At 42.7% G+C, this 20,184-nt stretch overlaps 4 protein-coding genes across 4 annotated transcripts; 1 reads left to right on the top strand and 3 right to left on the bottom strand.

Moving 5' to 3' along the window:
- Positions 1-496: 496 nt before the first annotated feature.
- Positions 497-808, bottom strand: LOC311241069 (histone H4; the record flags this gene model as incomplete). The annotated part of the gene is made up of 1 exon (XM_084329747.1): positions 497-808. The coding sequence occupies one exon, from the start codon at positions 806-808 to the stop codon at positions 497-499; it is 312 nt and encodes a 103-aa protein (XP_084185873.1).
- A 3,423-nt stretch (positions 809-4,231) lies between these two features.
- On the bottom strand, positions 4,232-4,642 carry LOC311239919 (histone H3.2; the record flags this gene model as incomplete). The annotated part of the gene is made up of 1 exon (XM_084328363.1): positions 4,232-4,642. One exon carries the CDS (start codon positions 4,640-4,642, stop codon positions 4,232-4,234), a length of 411 nt encoding a protein of 136 aa, XP_084184489.1.
- Positions 4,643-4,936: 294 nt separating this feature from the next.
- On the top strand, positions 4,937-5,329 carry LOC311239918 (histone H2A-like; the record flags this gene model as incomplete). Its single annotated transcript, XM_084328362.1, has 1 exon — positions 4,937-5,329. One exon carries the CDS (start codon positions 4,937-4,939, stop codon positions 5,327-5,329), a length of 393 nt encoding a protein of 130 aa, XP_084184488.1.
- Positions 5,330-6,492: 1,163 nt separating this feature from the next.
- On the bottom strand, positions 6,493-7,131 carry LOC311239917 (histone H1-like; the record flags this gene model as incomplete). Its single annotated transcript, XM_084328361.1, has 1 exon — positions 6,493-7,131. The coding sequence occupies one exon, from the start codon at positions 7,129-7,131 to the stop codon at positions 6,493-6,495; it is 639 nt and encodes a 212-aa protein (XP_084184487.1).
- Between the last annotated feature and the right edge of the window lie 13,053 nt (positions 7,132-20,184).

Below are 20,184 nucleotides of genomic sequence, written 5' to 3'. Positions count from 1 at the left end.
AATCATGAACAAACCATTTATATACATTCATAAATGATTATTAAATCATTTATAACTATTTGTATACCATTTACAAAGTATTTACTCCATTTATTTTTCATGTTCAACAAATGATTTGTTAAGACATTCATAAAACATCTATAAATCATTTGCAGATGCTATCGTGGGGGCCAATCTAAAGTGAAGCCTATTCATTAATTAACAAGTGTCTAAAATAATGATGCATCAAATGATCTAACTTGTACTGGATATTTTTAGAATCTCACCCCTTCCAAATTGGTAATCTTTCCTAGTGGGTGGTTTTAGTATTGTGTATATATATATATATATATATTGTTTTTTATCTTTATACGCCTCACACTATATTGATTAAATAAAGTACAAAATAATCTAAAGGCCCAGGCACGTATGAGGAAACATAATCTGCTCGTTCTATGAATCATGTGGGTGGCTCTTAAAAGAGCCTTTAGGTTTTTGATACAACGCAGTGAGTAGTTTAGCCGCCGAAGCCGTACAGAGTGCGTCCCTGTCTCTTCAGAGCATAGACCACATCCATGGCGGTCACGGTCTTCCTCTTGGCGTGCTCGGTGTAGGTGACGGCATCACGGATCACGTTCTCCAGGAAGACCTTCAACACACCGCGGGTCTCCTCGTAGATCAGACCGGAGATACGCTTCACTCCACCACGGCGAGCCAGACGGCGGATGGCGGGTTTGGTGATTCCCTGGATGTTATCACGGAGCACTTTGCGGTGACGCTTAGCGCCTCCTTTTCCCAGTCCCTTTCCTCCCTTTCCGCGACCAGACATGTTCACGAATAGATGACGATCGAGTGTCTCAGTTGGGTTAAACCCATGCGTATTTCAAGCCTCTCTGAGGACGTTGTTGAGGCCAACGAGCACCGAGACAGAGTGTGGGGGGAGGGTTTGAGGTTTGGCCAATAGGGTTCCTCTGCAAGTTTGTCTTCTTGGCCCCAACATCTACACAACATTGATTAATTGATTGATTGAAAATTGTATTAACAGATTGCAGAATAGGTACAATACAGTATGGCTCAATACACACAATTGTTAAGGAAATGCAGACCAGACAAAGACTTTCTTCTTGTTTACATCAGGGTCCACCATTTTCAATTCATCATAACATTTATGACATACACGACATACAGATATACAGTACTGTTACATCCAGACATTTATGACATACAAGAACAAGAATGAAACAAGAACGTATTCAACCCTCCCAATCTCCCTTTTTCCTTTCTATAATTAATTTTTAAATGACTAATCAAAGTAGTTTTAAGTCGTGATGAAGAGGAATCATCAGAAGTGGAAACACTTGCTTCCCTACTCCGACCCTGGCCTCCTGAACCTGTCCAAACCAGGTCTGTGATGAGGGATGGAGGAGGGCTGGTAGTACTGACCTGACCCAACAGGTGACACATTTGGGGCAATTTGTGGCTCTTATCACAGAGTTACAGCTCATTGGGTGTGTTTGTTTGTAAAATTGTGCTCTGAATAATGTATTTCCCTTGCCTGGCTCCACTTCAGAGTATTATACTAACACAGAAACCTGCCACAGCCTGCACACAACCAACTGGAACTACATTGCTCCAAAAATAATAAATATCTGTAAAATAGCAACTGAATGAATGTTAAATACTTGGAAATAAATGTACAAGGACGGCATGATTGATATTTTCTTCTGAGTGATGTGTCAACGTTTGAGTCTGTTAATGACATTATGAATGAAGCCCCTCAAACTAGTTCAGCATGAAACCAGATGGAAATCTGTGGTCACTGAGCTGATTCCTCTCACTACCTGCCCTCAATGAGAGAAGGGGCAGAAAAAGGCTATTGCCCCTCACTCAGTTATATGTATGATTGGAACATGTATAATTATGGGTGTATGGTCATGGGTTACTTTTTAGCTGTTGTTGATTGCTGCAACATTGAGTTGAAAACCAGTTTGTCAGCTTGAATTTTAAACTACCAATAAATTATGTCCTATTGTCTCAGTGTATGAACCTGTGCGGTTACATTGTTGCTCCTAAAATAAAATATGGGCAAAATAGCAAAGTTGATATGACATAAATTAAGCACCTCGTACAGATGGAAATGTATTGACTCCTGAGCTAATTCCTCCCACTATATCTGCCCTTGAGAGAAAATCCTTCTTAATTACAGCACCATGAAATATAAATGAAAATATAGCAATACGTCGCCTTATGGACTGCTACCTTATTTCATTGAGCTGTAATTAACACACAAGACACAGATTACCATATTCAAACTACTTTACTCGACTGTAAAACATTGAATTTCCCTATCGAGGTCAATGTAATGTGTTGCATCATGGGGGTCAGCCCTATGGTCCCACAGCCCCAGATTTTCTTTTCACTCAAAATGTAGGGCCTATGTTCCCACATTTCTAAGATGCTTCTCAAAATGAGGCCCCATACGCCAGCCGCGTGAATATTAAAGGCAACCAACTTGTGTTCAGCTTTTCGTTCCTCTGTTGTGTGACTGTACTCTACAGCGGTGTTCTGTTGTGTGACTGTACTAAACACTTCCACCACATGACCGACATTTGACATACAGTACACCTCCTATCTACGTTGGGATTATGTTTGGTCATGACAAAACAATAAAAATCGTTTCGCAAAATATGAGAGCGCGCCGCTGTCATTGAAGGGCTTCCTACAACAGAGCACCGCCGCTGCTGCTGCTGAAGCTGTATCAAGCCGGCGGCGGTGCACGGACGCCGGGGAAAAACCACCGCGTCGCCCCGCTGGCGCTTCAGGCTCAGCAGCCTCCACGGGCGAAATAACATATAACGTTACAGTTCCACACTGATGTACAGTGAGTGTCTAATATGGCTGTCGCGAAGTCATGCCTCTCCCTCTGAAAGCCCATCCACGCTGTGTATCATAGACTACGTTTCGCGTTCCATTGATTAACGCCATTACCTGCTGTGCTGTAGGAAGCAGAGGTACAGTAAGTTACAGTAGGTGTAGGTTACATGTTTAATCAAAGCCCATACAATTTTTTAGATGAATGATTGTGGATATAATATAGAAAACACATCATTATGATATTTGAAATATTATGAAAAATTGTATGGGCTTTGATTAAACATGTAACCTACACCTACTGTAACTTACTGTACCTCTGCTTCCTACAGCACAGCAGGTAATGGCGTTAATCAATGGAACGCGAAACATAATAACTTTACGCTTTCTAGTTCAGCGCATTTCATAACTGTATGGGCTTTGTTTATACACGAGTGCGAATCTGGTAGTCTATGATACACAGCGTGGATGGGCTTTCAGAGGGAGAGGCATGACTTCGCGACAGCCATATTAGACACTCACTGTACATCAGTGTGGAACTGTAACGTTATATGTTATTTCGCCCGTGGAGGCTGCTGAGCCTGAAGCGCCAGCGGGGCGACGCGGTGGTTTTTCCCCGGCGTCCGTGCACCGCCGCCGGCTTGATACAGCTTCAGCAGCAGCAGCGGCGGTGCTCTGTTGTAGGAAGCCCTTCAATGACAGCGGCGCGCTCTCATATTTTGCGAATGCATAAACTATATCCGCCATAATTTAAGATATAGTTTATGCATTCGCAAATATGAGAGCTCTGTCAGCGATTTTTATTGTTTTGTCATGACCAAACATAATCCCAGCAGCCTGCCGCTCGCTTGCTCCTTGGATTTCATTTGGGACGTGCGCTTGCCTGCGCGTGGGGGCGCGGCCAATCAGAGAAAAGCCGATCACAAGTTGGTTGCCTTTAATATTCACGCTTCCCGCGTCCCGGACGAACCTACTACGAGGACAACCTTGTTGCCCATATGCGCATGTCCAGAGTTAATTATATTGTATATCGTTTACACTGCCTTTTTATTAAATGTTTACTTCTCCACTGTAATATAATTCTGTGACATGTATGTATTATACTACCTGTGCCTCCCCTCCTGCTATGATAACAAATGTCCCCAAGGTGATGTTGTGGAACGACTTCTCAGCCACAACAGTGATCAATAAATATGTTAAATGGCAATTTGCAGTCTGTTGTGCTTTAGCCAAGATGCTAGTCTAAATATCAGAATTAAAGTGACGATTTTAGTATAACTGGCACGTCGAAATAATGAGTTAATGGGATGTACTTTTCATGATTAGGGTGGCGGCTCTTAAAAGAGCCTTTGGGTTATGAAAGTAGGAAAACAAAGCCGATTTAAGCGCGCTCTCCACGGATGCGGCGGGCCAGCTGGATGTCTTTGGGCATGATGGTCACCCTCTTGGCGTGGATGGCGCACAGGTTGGTGTCCTCAAACAGACCGACCAGGTAAGCCTCACTGGCCTCCTGAAGAGCCATGACAGCAGAGCTCTGGAAGCGCAGGTCGGTCTTGAAGTCCTGGGCGATTTCTCTGACCAGGCGCTGGAAAGGCAACTTGCGGATCAGCAACTCAGTGGACTTCTGGTAACGACGGATCTCTCTCAGCGCCACGGTACCGGGCCTGTAACGATGTGGCTTCTTCACGCCGCCGGTAGCCGGTGCGCTCTTACGGGCAGCCTTGGTGGCGAGCTGCTTCCTTGGGGCTTTGCCACCGGTGGACTTACGAGCGGTCTGCTTAGTTCTTGCCATTATGAGTAACTATCTTTTCTTGTTCAATCGAACAAGAATAATACGCTGCTGTGCCGAAAATCTGGCCTTATATTACTAACGCGGAGGCGCAGTCGTTTCTGATTGGTCTCCACTCTGGGAGCTCGTTATTCCGCCTACATCTCACACGAGGATTGGAGGACTCGTCTTTTGGAAAAACCGCCAAGAAAACGTCTTTCCTGATTGGGTGAGAAAACACAAGCCCGAAAATAAAACGCGACTCTCCAACTCGCTGCATTCATTGTCTAACTCGTTTAGCTAAAGAGAATTATAAACATGTCTGGAAGAGGAAAGACCGGAGGAAAGGCCAGAGTTAAGTCCAAGACTCGCTCATCTCGCGCCGGGCTTCAGTTCCCCGTGGGTCGTGTCCACAGACTGCTGCGTAAAGGCAACTATGCGCATCGTGTTGGAGCCGGTGCCCCGGTTTATTTGGCGGCTGTGCTGGAATATCTGACCGCTGAGATCCTGGAGTTGGCTGGAAACGCTGCCCGTGACAACAAGAAGAGTCGTATCATCCCCCGTCACCTGCAGCTGGCCGTGCGTAACGACGAGGAGCTCAACAGACTGCTGGGAGGAGTGACCATCGCTCAGGGTGGTGTGCTGCCCAACATCCAGGCTGTACTTCTGCCCAAGAAGACCGAGAAGGCTGCCAAGCCTGCCAAGAAGTAAATTATTTAGCCTCTTCGACAAACTCCACAAAGGCTCTTTTCAGAGCCACCCACCTCTTCTTGAAAATGCAATATTTCCGTTTGTCAAAATACAATTTGGTTGTGTAACTTAAATTGTTGTGTCGCTACCTCGGACATAAATGTAAGACTATAAACACGTAATGCATAACATTTGACCGTGTCCACTAATGATTACACTTGTACAGTGCTGTTTAGAAGTAATGTTTAATGTGTTTGTCTGCAGTGTTTTTGTCCCTGTTTTGAAGTCTTAACGAAATTGCATGTCATAGCGGTCAAGTGATGATTAATTTGAACTGAGAAACATAAATAGTAAGGGTTATATATACAGATTACAGCATGCACGAACATAAATTGACATAATGACAGCAATTTGTGTATTTCCACAATTGTTGGGGCTCAACTGAAGCGGTGCGACTCGTTCAGACCATTTTCTTTACCTGCCAATGTTGCTGGTCTGGATCACATTATAAATAAATGGGTAGAACTACAAGTCGTGTTTTGTAGCCGTGCCTGTTTCATATAAATAGTGGGGGTCCATAAAAGAGCCTTTTGTGAGACAATGTTCCACTTGTTCTGTATAATATAATGGTTGCTTGTGTAGATATTTAATGTGAGGTAGTGGGGAACATAATTATGTGCCAACATATGATCCAAACCAGTCTGAATAAATAAAATTACAATAATGTGCTGTGTGTCTACTAATGGGCCATCACCCGTAGTCATTCCAATAGTGTCATAGCGGTCATTTACGCACGGACATAAATGCACCATAATGATAGAATTTATGTATTTCCACAATAAAGGGCTCAACTCGTTGCGGTAAAGTATCTGCGTTAGTAGGACCCACTACGGACTTAATAACAATCAACATTATCCAATTAAGAACCTATATCTGATCTATATTTTATATTAGTTTTTTTGTGGTATATTCTCCATATTTATATAATATATAAAGTTGCGTTTGCTTTGTTGCCGTGCTGGAAGTATCTTGTGGAAATCAACCATCCCATAAATACTAAGTTATATACTTCGATAAGCCACCTTCACTTCCACACACTAGAGTACAATAGCTTTTCATGAAAGAGGTGGGTGGCTCTTAAAAGAGCCTTTTGTTGAATTAAAGACAACGTTCTGTTCAAACGCTTATCTCTTCTTGGGAGCTGCCCTCTTAGCTGCTATGGGCTTGGCAGCCTTCTTAGCTGGGGACTTCTTGGGCGCAGCGGGCTTTGTCGCCTTCTTTGGGCTCTTGGCTGCTACCTTCTTGGGACTCTTGGCCGCTACCTTCTTGGGACTCTTGGCCGCTACCTTCTTGGGACTCTTGGCCGCTACCTTCTTGACTTTCTTGGGAGACTTCTTGGCGGCAGCAGGCTTCTTCGTTGCTGCCTTCGCGGGCTTTTTGGCCACGACAGGTTTCTTGGATGCTGGCTTCTTGGCTTTCGGAGCGGCTTTCTTTGCGGGCTTTTTGGCTTTAACCTCAGCCTTGTTGATCTTGAAAGAGCCGGAGGCTCCGGTACCCTTGACCTGGACCAGGGTTCCCTTTGTCACCAGACTCTTGACAGCCGTCTTAACGCGGGCCTTGTTCTTGTCCACGTCATAGCCGCCGGCAGCCAGAGCCTTCTTCACGGCAGCCAGAGACACACCGCTCCTCTCTTTAGAAGCAGACACTGCCTCGACGACCAGGTCACTGACGCTGGGACCTGCCTTCTTGGGTCTGGGAGCTGCCTTCTTCTTAGCGGCCTTAGCCGGAGCGGCGGGAGCTGGAGCTGGAGCGACTTCTGCCATCTTCTCTCGTTCTGTCTCAGATTCAACACAACTAGAATTATGATATTGAAGCTCAGTCAGAGGGCTGGTCTTAAACACTACATGAGAGCCATGTAGACTCAACCCACCCTGTCCTCCTCTGTGCTGCCAAAATGCTCTGCCACTTGTGTTTTCTCCTCGCCACAAAAGAGCAAAAATACACAACTATGAATATTGCAGGAATTTAACGCCAAATGGGTCAGCAAGCCGACATATGTGCCATCAGAATTAAACCATTTGGAGACCCCTGGTGTGTTTGTGGACGCTTCAAACCACCAATTTGCGCCTTCACCATGGTGCGCAGCTATACCTTTCTCTGTTATTTATGTCTCACAATTCTTTAGATTGCATTATAATCCGACATAATCTCGTTTTGCAGCGAACCGAGCTACCTGACTAGAGACTGGGAGCAAGAATAGTAATCTGGGGTGACGCGTTTTGTTTTAAATGGATGCTTTCCCGGTGTTGGTAAACACACTGTTGCTGGTGGCCTGTAGCGTGGGTCACCTCGACTTCGTATGAGGGATGATCACCACCTTAGATCAGTGGAAGGTTTCACGTGGCCCATATTAATTACAACTAACATTTAATTAATTAATGTTGCAAAACATTTCATAACTCACACAAGAAACGTAGCTACATTTTCCTTTTCGGGGGGGGGGACTAGTTTGCTATGTACTTTAGACTGCTGCATGCTTGTTGACAATACATGCTTTTTGGGCATTGCTGATCTGCTGTGTTTTCTGATTAAATTCTGCTGCACTGAACACTTAGCACAATAAATAATAACTGCATTGGTCTATTTTAATTATATTTCAATAGTTTAAATAGACATAGTAGATTCATAATGAATAACCATATCACCAAACATAAACGCACCATATCAACATGTTCTGCATTTCCACAAAAGAGGCCTTACACGGAATGTTTGTGTAGTAAAGGCAATGGAATGGTTGCTATGTATAAATTATATGTATAGATTATCATATCAACACATGTGCCTTATTAATGAATGTTATAAAGAAGTCACAACGGAACAGTAATATCATGCTTTTCAGAAGTGTTTTACAGACTACCACTGCACACAAATTAGGCATTTTCTTTTGAAAGTGGTTACCAACGGTTACAGGCAGCCATACTGGAAGAAACCGAACAACACAGACATTACAGTTTGTGTTTAGCCTATAGGTCAGATATACAGGCCTCTATTGTTAGGGCTCAACTCATTGTGAAGTAAAGTATCTTAGAATGTGGTGCAGTAGGCTGCCAGCTACATTTTTGATACATTCAGAAGAAATAGCTCAAGGAATGAAACATACTATGTTGTCAGAGTCATACTTGTATTATTATCTTGTACCACAGTGAGGTACAGATACATGTAGCTCATGGTGAGACCATGTCGGTCTGTGTCATCTGTTTATGATCAGTAATCAGCACCATCAGAAAACATCTCTCACCTTATAAATGTATACTGGCATTTCCATGATTAAAAGTGATGCCAAATACATGTAAAAAGGATTATGCAGCTGTATGTACAGACAGAAGTGTATGAATGTGTGTGTGTTGTAATGATAGGTGCTATCATAGCTGCTACCACTAAGTGGCAGTATAACATCATGCAACCTGTAACTATGGTTACTGGTAGGGCTATATAATTAGGACACCTGTGTACAACCATCAGACAATAAACAGCTGGTTGAAGCAAGCATAAAGAACTAACCAAGTGTCTTATTTAGCTCCAAGTAAACTTCCCTGTCCATCTAACCCGTATTCTCCCAAAGGCTCTTTTCAGAGCCACCCACTTTGTTTTGAGAGAGTTATCCCAATGATCCGTCAGGGTCAGGTGACTGATGAATAAACTCATCACTTTATGAATTTGTTTTTCCTGCACCATGTCTAGGATGCTGCCTGTCATATTGGGTTTCGCCACCAGATGGAGTAAGTGCTCTAGTAGGTGGAACAAGAGCCTCCCAATAGATTTTCAAATGGGAGAAGTTTGAAGTTAGCATTAACTGATTTTGGAATACAAATTTAGCTTTTTGGTTAGGTTAAAGGTCAGGAGTTGGGTTGAGGGCCTCTAGTTGGCTCCACATGCAGTTGTTTGCTATGGGCCTTTAATAGCATCTAACTTCTGACCACACACTCTTGGAGACTTAACAGTAACAACCATACAATCAATCAAAAAGTGACCATCGCACACAAAATAAATACATGTGTCAAACCTGATGTATGATAAACTGGTATGTCAGTCAGACTCTGGCACATTTAGAATTATAGTTAAATGCATCTTTAATTTGGGACCACAAACCTATATTTTCTAAAAGTGCATCTAATCTTGTTGATGGTAGATTGATAATCGATATATAGTAGATTGTAGATAGATAGTAGATAGACATGGGGGCTGAAGCTTGCTAGAGGCTTTCGTTAGTGAAATTATTGATTTGGGTGTAGAGAGGATATGATATTTTAATATGAACTACATAGATATATTAACACATTTCTGTTTGTTGGGAACCGTTTTTGGGTCATAGTTTTATGAAAATAAATGGTTTGATGGCTAAACACACCTAGGAGCGTTTCTGCAGAACCAATCAAAACTCATTACAACATCAAGTGACTTGATGTCTCCCAATGGCATTCCTCCAGCTCAGTTGACAGTGGACTTTGTTCTGCACTCGGTAAGGTGCGACAATGGGCTGACTTCGAACCACTATTATGTGGAGACATTGGCACAACTGTCTTATTTGTGGGATGTTGATGTGTATTTTAAGTGATGTTATGTTTGCCTGTTGTGTGTAATTTTATATCTAGGTTGTGTATTTTTTTCTTTGGACCATGAGTCTGTATTAAAGTTTGAATTGAATTGAATATGTGTTCTAGTCGTAGTAGTTACTCTGAACAGCCTGCATGTTTGTCTGATTCCAGTTAGTTTTTATTTTGGAGTTTCTCATAACAATCAAGTAGGTCAAACCCTGACTCGTTGGTCTTGATATTAGTCAGTGTCTGGAAGAAGCTGTATCATAAGATATTCCTTTATTGATCCCCTTGGGGAAATTCAGGCATCATAGCAGCATGGGGGGGAGGGGGGGAGGGGTACAGGTAGTAAAACAACACAGTATACAGGTAGTAAAAGACAACACAGGCAGTGTAAACAATTTGATCAATATGGTCAATATAATTTACTATCTGACTAGCTGGGGAATATTCACATTATTCACAGTGTCACATAAGGTGCAGTATGCATGAGGTAGTGTTATAATTTACTATCTACTGAGTATACATTAATCAAAGTACCAGGGTAGTCTACTTTGTCCCCCTTGGGTTCCTATAAGTCCCAGGTCAATGTCTGGTAGCAGTCGCTGTCGCTGCCCCCTGTTGTGGGGCCTGGAGGCTGCTAGTCGCTGCCCACTGTTGTGGAGCCTGATGGCCGCTGGTATGAAGGACTGTCCGAGGCGGTTAGTTGAGTGTCGGGGGGGGATGAGTCTGTGGCTGAACGAGCTTCTCATCTTGACTAGCTCGTCGTAGAGGGGGTGGTAGGGGTTCTCCATGATGGCATCCAGCTTCCTTATCATCCCCCTCTCTACCATCACCTCAAGTCTAGGTAGCTCGACTCCCACCACGGAGCTAGCCTTCCTCACCAGCTTGTTGAGCTTGTTGGTGTCCCTTGAGTTGATGTAGCCTCCCCAGCATGCCACAGCATAGAAGAGGATGCTGGCCACCACAGACTGGTAAAAAGACTGCAGCAGTTTGTTGCACACATTGAAGGACCTGAGTCTCCTCAGGAAGAACAGCCTGCTCTGTCCCTTCCTGTAGAGGGCCTCTGTGTTGTCCGACCAGTCCAGTTTATTGTTCAGGTGTACCCCCAGGAACTTGTATGAGTCCACCATCTCCACATCCACCCCTCGGATGGAGATGGGAATCGGGGGGGGCCTCTTCTTGCCCCTCCGGAAGTCCACCACCAGCTCCTTGGTCTTACTGGTGTTGAGTTGGAGGTGGTTGCTGTCGCTCCACCCCACGAAGCTCTCCACCAGGGCTCTGTACTCCTCCTCATCATCGTCGGTGATGTAGCTTACGATGGAGGAGTCGTCTGAGAACTTCTGCAGGTGGCACCCGCTGGAGTTGCGGCAGAAGTCTGAGGTGTAGAGGGTGAAGAGGAAGGGTGACAGCACAGTTCCCTGGGGGGCGCCGGTGTTGCTCACCAGTATATCTTCATTCATTGATTGATGAATTGTATTAACAGATTGCAGAATGGGTACAATACAGTACAGCTCAATACACACAATTGTTAAGGGGATGCAGACCAGAGAAAGGCTTTTGTCTTGTTTACATCAGGGTCCCCCATTTTCAATTCATCATAACATATATGACATACATGACATACAGGTAGACAGTACTGTTACATCTAGACATACCAGATCTACAAATATACATAACTGTCTATGAGTATAAAAAAGAGTCTAAAAAGATAGTATGTACATTTGAGGGGGAATAAACTGTACATTGGAGGAGGTTGGGTTTGGACATTTACAGGGGCCAGTTTCGAATTGCAGTCTCCTGTAGGTGCTCTTTGAGAGTGTTTTTTTTAAGTGGGTAGTGATTCACATTCCTTTACAGCTGTGGGTAGGGCGTTCCACATTGATCAAAATCACTCCACTCCACCCAAGGCATCCGGGTCAGTCTGCACCATTGTAACGGTTGTGACAACGTCACCTCAAACTTCGATGCCCCGAGTGGGAGTCGAACCCCGGTCTTCCACACCGCGGGCAGCAACACAGACCGCTATACCAAGAGGTGAATTCACTTCTAAGTAATGGGTCTATGCGTCTTTTGAGGATGTGAGAGTGAGTTTAACCCATAGTACCGCTACTCACCCCAGCCCTTCTTGACTGCGCTTCACGATACCATCCGTTATATATAAGAAGGGCTCCAAGAAAGCCATCACCAAGACCGCAGTCAAGGGAGGCAAGAAGCGCAGAAAGTCCAGGAAGGAGAGTTATGCCATTTATATTTACAAGGTCCTGAAGCAGGTCCATCCTGACACCGGCGTTTCTTCCAAGGCCATGGGGATCATGAACTCCTTCGTTAACGACATCTTTGAACGCATCGCCGGTGAAGCCTCCCGCCTGGCTCTCTACAGTCTACAACAAGCGTAGGACCATCACTTCCAGGGAGATCCAGACCGCCGTCCGCCTGTTGCTCCCTGGTAAACTGGCCAAGCATGCAGTGTCCGAGGGAACCAAGGCTGTGACCAAACCCCGTTGAACCCTTCACATCGAAACCTTAAGGCTCTTTTAAGAGCCACACACTCTGTCATGAGAGAGCTGTTCCTATTATGTGTTTGGCTAATGTCTATATGCAAGAGGGTAATTATCTGCAATGGTTTTAAATGTATTTGGTCTGTCGACATTTCTGAGCCGGACATATATAGCCGTTTAAAGCCCAACAAAATGTTATTACTGTGTAGAATGCAGTGGCGAATCCTTGTGGAAGCCAACGGAAGCCATGCCTCCCTATAAATTTCATATCAAATTATGAAATATGAAAAAATAATAAAAAAAAAAAATTTAAATATAATTTTTTTTTAATATAGTTTACATTCATTTTCATCTGTGCATTTGTGTTTTTTTTTTTTTTTTTTTTTAATGTCTCCCTCTTCTCCTTCTCACTCCCTCTAACACACTGTCAGACTGTGCTCACTACTGCAGCTAGTATAGGAGAGAAGCAGTAGGGTAGGTCTCTTTCTCCTGGCTTCCAGCATTATAGAGTGAGTCCAAACTCCAAATCCGATCCTAGCCAATCAGATTCGAGCTGACTGCCACTGTGCCACACCCTAAAAGTTTAAAACGGAGCTGGGATGAAGACGTTCAGCATAATGTTCCACCTGGAGGCGGGGCAGGTCAGAAGTTCACGTTTCCACCTGACTACCTAACGTGACATCTCATTAGTAGAATAAAACTGTCTGGCGTCACTCAGTCTAGTAGTCTACTACAGTGCCATTGTAAGAAAAAACACCATAATGGCAGATCTAGATAATAATATAGTAGATTATTTAGTCACTCATGATTTCACAAAGTTGCCTTTCGAAAAACAGCTAGACATAAAGCGTAAAGGAAGGCCTACACCACAGATGTGTATTGTTCAGCCAAGGGTTGGGAAGGGACAACGCAAATTTAATGCACAGAACTACACCAGAACCGAGTGGCTAACAGGTTCTGCTACCACGGGACATCTATTCTGCTGGAGCTGCCTGCTATTTGAAATTGACAGAGGACTGAACAATCCCTGGTCCACCACAGGATATGCAGACCTCACCAATCTGTCCAGGTCCATTGACCGGCACGGAAAATCGAAATCACACATCACTGCGAGCCTGAAGCTACAACTTTTTGGTAAAGTCAGGATCGACGAGGCTCTCTCCCAGGCGGCAGTGGTTAGTGTTGCAAAATTCAACACCCAAGTGACAAAAAACAGAGACATTTTGAGGAAGCTCATAACGGCTGTTACGTATTTGGGGAGGCAGGAACAGGCGTTCAGAGGACACGACGAGTCGGCAACAAGCCTCAACAGAGGCAATTTTGTCGAACTAATAAATGCATTTGCGGAGTTTGACACTGCCATGGCAGAACATCTCGGGTCCTCAACGGTGTTCACGGGGATGTCATCCACCATCCAAAATGAAATAATTAAAAGCATCGCAGACGTCATACAAAGAGAGATAGATGGCGAAATCAATTCGGCACCATTTATATCTGTTCAAGTGGATGACACCACAGACATTTCATGTAAATGCCAGCTGTCGGTCATAGTACGGTATGTAAATGTTAAGGGTGTTATCTGTGAGAGGTTCTTGGGGTTTATCGACGTGAGCGCCGAGAGAAATGCAGCGGCACTCACTGCTGTTGTCATGGAAACCATAGGCAGATACAACCCAGCAGCCAAACTGATCTGTCAGACATATGATGGGGCAAGCTGTATGAGTGGGCAGCGAGGTGGTGTCCAGGCTCTTGTGAAAATCCAGTGTCCATATGCCCTCTTCATTCATTGTTATGCCCATAAATTAAATTTGGTTTTAGCTCAGGGGGTGAGCAATATCCAAGAAGTGAAAGTGTTTTTTGCAGCTGTTGACAGCTTTCATAACTTTTTTACCCGGTCATGCAAAAAAACAGCTATGCTGACCGAGGTTGACAACAGCATTCGGGTACCAGGTGGTTGTGCCACACGGTGGAATTTCAAAAGCAGAGCAGTGCATGCTATACATGAAGGCCAAAGATCACTGGATATTGTTTTTGATAGGATCATTGCTGAGCCTGGTTGGGACAACGAGTCAATCTCCCAGAGCGGTGCTCTTAAACAAAAACTGAACGAGTTCATGTTTATTTTTTTACTTGGGGTTTTCCAGGCCATTTTTGGCATAACAGAACCACTGTTTCAGGCTCTACAGAGCAAGTCTCTGGATGTGAGGAATGCCTGTGTACGAGTGCAGAGTACACAAGATGCTTTGAAGGCTATACGAAGTACCACAAAGTTCCAAGCGATATATGACGACACTGTCCAGACAGTAGGACATGAAGACCAAAGACGGAAAAGATGTCGCCGTGGATGGGATGACTATGAGTCAGGACTCAACCCTCACGCTGACAACAACCCAGGCCCCCAGGACCATTACAGGCGACTGTACTATGAAGTGATCGATGGAATCACACTTCACATGGGAGAGAGATTTGCAGATATGAAGAACCTGCTCTTTTTCCGTCTCGTGGACCACAACCTATTCCCCATGTTCTTCCAGGAGTTTCCTGCCGGGGATTTCACACAGCTGCTCCAGGCCTACCCAAAGATCTTTGGAGGTCGATCAAAGATCGACCAGAGGATAAAAAATGAGTTACAGGTTGTCTATGCTGATGCCTCCTTCCACAAACCACCAGGTGAGCTGCTGCAATCACTTGTTAAAGATGAACTGTTCAACTCCTTACCCGAGATATGCAAACTCCTGAAACTGATGCTCACCATTCCCGTGACAAGTACATCAGCTGAAAGGTCCTTCTCCTGTCTGAAACGTGTCAAAACCTACCTACGCAACAGCTGTGGACAAGACAGACTCACATTTGGCCAAAATGTCGATGGAAGCGTCTGTGCTGCATGAACTAAAGACCCGTGAAGTGTTCTATGAGAGAGTTATTGACTGTTTTGCCAACATGAAGGAGAGAAGGATACCATTCCTCTACAAATAGGATGGGTGAGTGATTACCTTTTAAATTAAAAACACACACACACCTGTAACAGACATATAAAATCAGTTTTTTACATTAGGATCTATAACATCCCAACAGGCCACCTTGTTTATGGTTTGATTCAGCTTTAAAAATAGACAATAATAAAAAGAGTAAGATAGAATAGACAGAGTCAAATAGTGCAGTGCAATAAGTAGTAGAATAGAATAGACACGAAATTAGCACATAAAGTGCAGACATATAAAATCAGTTTTTTACATTAGGATCTATAACATCCCAACAGGCCACCGTGTTTATGGTTTGATTCAACTTTAAAAATAGACAATAATAAAAAGAGTAAGATAGAATAGACAGAGTAAAATAGTGCAGTGCAATAAGTAGTAGAATAGAATAGACACGAAATGAGCACATAAAGTGCAGACATATAAAAACATTTTTTTTACAGTGAAAGACGGCGGAAGCCACCATGCAAGGTGCCACCCTGCTCATCGACTGATCGACAGCAATTAGGGGTTACGTGTCTTGCTCAAGGACACTTATTAGACACGTTGCCCGGGAGCAGGAATCAAATTGAGAACCTCTGGATTACCAGATGACTGATCTACCTGCTGAGCTACTGTATATATGTATATTTATGTAAATTGACTGTAAAATGACTGTACATTGGAGGTGAACTGTTATCCATATCCCTTCACTGTGGATTACAAGTGTGCCTTATCATCAACTGGTGGATGGCAGTCTACTAGTTGTGCCTAGTCCGTCTCAAAATCCATTAGGAGAAACCACACAGGACAGGGATTTGTTGGGATTCAGTGATTGAATGACTGACGAAATGAATGGATAATTTTGTCTGGGTAGAGATTTTCTTGTGGAAACCATAATGACAAATGTTATGGCATATACACTACTGTAGGTCCCTTAATTCATCCTGCCTTATCAAACATAATTGATGATGTAGCAGGACATGACAAATAAAATTTTGTTGGTACATTTCCAGTAGGCTATATCTGTTTCTTTGCCTGCTCGAGGACAAGAGCATAGCAATATTGTCACCATATGTATTAGTATGCAAAACCATACATGCCTTTGATTAAAATCTTTTAATTACCAAAATAAAAAGTTCCAACATTCCCAAATACAAAGACCAGACCTTGCACTGCCTTTCAAGGGAAAGTGCAACCTGCTCAGCTACTGTGGTTATGATTGTATGGGACATCTTTTCTGTAATAGCAGCAATGTTGACTTGTTGTGAGTACAGTACAGTAGTGCTTGATGTTTTTAATGAGCAGGAAATGGGAGGAGGAATTGGAGGAAACTGGATTATGTATGTCAGGATCAAGGAAGGAAGGGGAACAACATGTCAAACCTAGTGCCAGAGGCATATTGTCATGCTCCGTTTCTCCAAGATGGACAAACGCTTCAAGCAAACCAATGCAGTTAGAACACATTTCAAACCATTTAAAAACAGTAAAACACAATTCTTTAGTAATCAACTAACTCAATCCAAGGAGGGACATTTCAAGAAGACAGGGTTGTAGGGAGCAAGTGAGTTATCCTTTGTGCTCTTAATTGTTCTGATTGTCTCATGTGATGTTTCTGTATTTATGAACGCACTATGACACTTGTGAATGTAACATCTCGACGACACTGTAGACTGTACATGAGTTTAACTACTCAGTGTATTTATTTATCGAGTATAAATACAGATTGAATGAAAGTCTATACTGTTCAGTTAAACTGGTGGCCTAAGTCTATACTGTTCATTTTAATGCTTGTCCAACCTCCTCTTGCCAAGTTATTGAATGTAATGTTCCAGAGTACTATTGACCTATATATATTATGCTAGTGAGTTTGAGAAAATTTGATTTTGCTGCTGTTTTTGTTCTGATGTTACCAGAAGCTGTTGTAACAATGTTCAGAAGTCATTTGTTTTTATTGTGATTTCATTGTGACTGCCGTCGTGCTGCCTGTCACTGAAATAAATATGTTTGGAAAGTCAGAAATGGTCATTTTCATCTAAAGGAGAGTACAGATTAAGGGAATGATGCGATCTGAAAAGTCAGTGTAGTAGTAAGGTTACACATCGTCTCCATCTGGTGGTAAGCCTACGGTACTTCATAGTGCTAGTACATTTATGTGGAACCGCGTCTATTAGTTCACTTCTGCCATAGCAAGCTACCTTCGTAATACAAATAATGTAATATATTTGACAGCACAGAGTGACAGACAGCAATGCAAATGTGACCTTGCATAGTGGCATGGCTAAATTTAGTAACTGGTGAATCAAGTGTGACTGAAATAAACACCGGTCGTCGCTGGGCGGTGCTAGCTGGCTAACTAGCTAACGTTAGTTTGTGTCATAACGTTAGCGTCAAAACGAATGGTTTGGCGTCAAGTTATTTATATTTGACATTAGCTATAGAATATTCTGATTCTAGCTCACTAGATCACTCATTCACGTTAAACTGTCCCCCGTTTGCGTATAGCTTGCTTGCTAGCTTAGGTAACATAATGTGATCTGGTGTCTGGTGGATGTAAACAAAACGACACTTCGCTGGACTACTTCCGGTTCCGGGTTAACAAAACAGGTTGTCAAAATAAATCGAGACCATGGAATAGTAGTTAGCTGTATGTTTACACTTGAAATGTGTATTTTTATTTAGTGTGCATTTTAATTTTGTCACAATATTATTTGGCTTAAATATATATATATATTAAAAAAAAATAATAAAAAAAAAAAAATCAATAAAAAAAAATTTTATATAAAAAAAATTGGCTTCCCCAGATATTTTACCCACGCGACGCCACTGGTAGAATGTAGTGGAATCCAGATCCACCGGTGGCAAAGCCCCAAGGAGGCGCCTCGCGACCAAGGCTGCCCGTAAGAGCGCACCGGCTACCGGCGGTGTGAAGAAGCCACATCCTTACAGGCCCGGTACGGTACCGTTTTGCTGAGAGAGATCCGTTGTTACCAGAAGTCCAGTGAGTTACACTATTGTAAGGTCACTCACAACTGCAACTCTTCTACCTCTGTAGAACTTTAAAGCGATATCAATTGGGACAATTATTGAAATTGATGTAATAATGTTCATGCGTAATGACTGCTTTGGCACTATTGACGATGGCCAGAATGTGACATATTTAGTTTTACCCTGTTGGGATCTGTGTTGTTATGACTCCTATGCTTTATTATCACTTGTGCCAAGTATTACAGATTGTATTACAAATAGCTAAGCTTTCCGCCTGGGCTTTAATCGGCAGCACGCAGCAGTTTGACATTATAGGTGAGTCTCCCAAAAGGAAAGTTAAATGTACCTTCCTTGTGTATCTTTTTTTCTTTTCTTACATGCTATCATACAGAGTTCCATGCAGGTGTATACGTAGGCAGAAGGATTATATGCAGGTATATTCAGAGATTTGAGGTGCCAAAAGCTTAGCCAGTTGTGTGTGGAGTTTAACGTTTTATATTATTATTATTATTATTATTATTATTATTATTATTATTATTATTATTATTATTATTATTATTATTATTATTATTATTATTATTATTATTATTATTATTATTATTATTATTATTATTTAAATACTGTAGTAAAGTACTATTAGAAATTAACAAAGTAAATGGTTCACTGATAAAAGTGTGGAGGTTACATTCAAGGATGTAAATACAGGATTAACCCCTACTAGAGCTGGGGACAGGGTGACCAGGGGTCCCGTCGTCAACACACTTGTTCTCTCTGTCCCCAGGCCAGCTGGCCGACTGGATCCAGCAACATAGTTTTTCTGAAACTTCATACTGTAGTTTTCCAATTTAAACATGCATTTAACTATGAATTCTAAATGGGGCAAAGGAAGTAGAGTCTGACCGGCATACCAGCTTATCATATTATCAGGATCGATTTATTTATTTTGTGTGAGATTGTCACTATTTGATTGATTGTTACTGTTCCAAGAGGATAACTTAGCCTTCTCAGGGACATGCACTGGCTGCACAGATCCGCTTCAAGGCCCTCGACCTGGCATATCGTGCAGCGAAGGGAACGGCTCCCGCCTACCTCCGGTCATTGGTCTCTAACTACACACCCTCAAGACCCCTACGCTCTGCATCTTCTGGCTTTCTCAGACATACTATCCGAGCTCCGGGAGGGTCATCAAAGAGAAGTCTCCTATTCTCAGTCCTTGCCCCACAATGGTGGAATGAACTTCCCACCACAGTTATGACAGCCGAAACCTGTCCAATCTTTCGCCGTCGACTAAAGACGCACTTCTTCAATCATTATCTGAAATTAAATGAAAAAGAAAAAAAAACTCTAACCATAACTAACTTTACTGTCATGCAAATGTCCTAATACTAACCTACACTATACTGCCCTGTCAAGGCAGACCGCAGTAACTTCCAAACAGTGAAACTGAGAAAAATGGCTTTAAAGTTTTTTGACTTGCCATCCAAAATGTGTTATAGGTAGATAGATGATAGTACCCAGATTTAACATGTATTAATGAAGTAATCTTTAGGCATACAAAAATATGACGTAATTATTTTAATTAACTAAAAAAAAGCAGATACTGCACTCTGCTGCAAGATTTCCTTAAATAATTATACAGGTAATGTACAGGCAAAGTGCAGTAACTTCAAATACAATGTTGTTTTCCCTCCAGCTTTCATAACTTAACCTAGCCATTTTATTTGGATCATCATCATTCCAATATATTCAGGTGTTAAATTTCATTTTCAAAATGGCTAGGTTAAGTTATGGTGGGGCTGATCTCGGACAACTATGAGAAAGCCTATCGGGAGGAG

The sequence above is a fragment of the Notolepis coatsorum genome, assembly GCF_963971535.1.
Source record: "Notolepis coatsorum genome assembly, chromosome: 14".
NCBI lineage: Eukaryota > Metazoa > Chordata > Actinopteri > Aulopiformes > Paralepididae > Notolepis > Notolepis coatsorum.
Note: the sequence above shows the minus strand (reverse complement) of the source record. Positions and strands in the feature narration are given on the sequence as shown.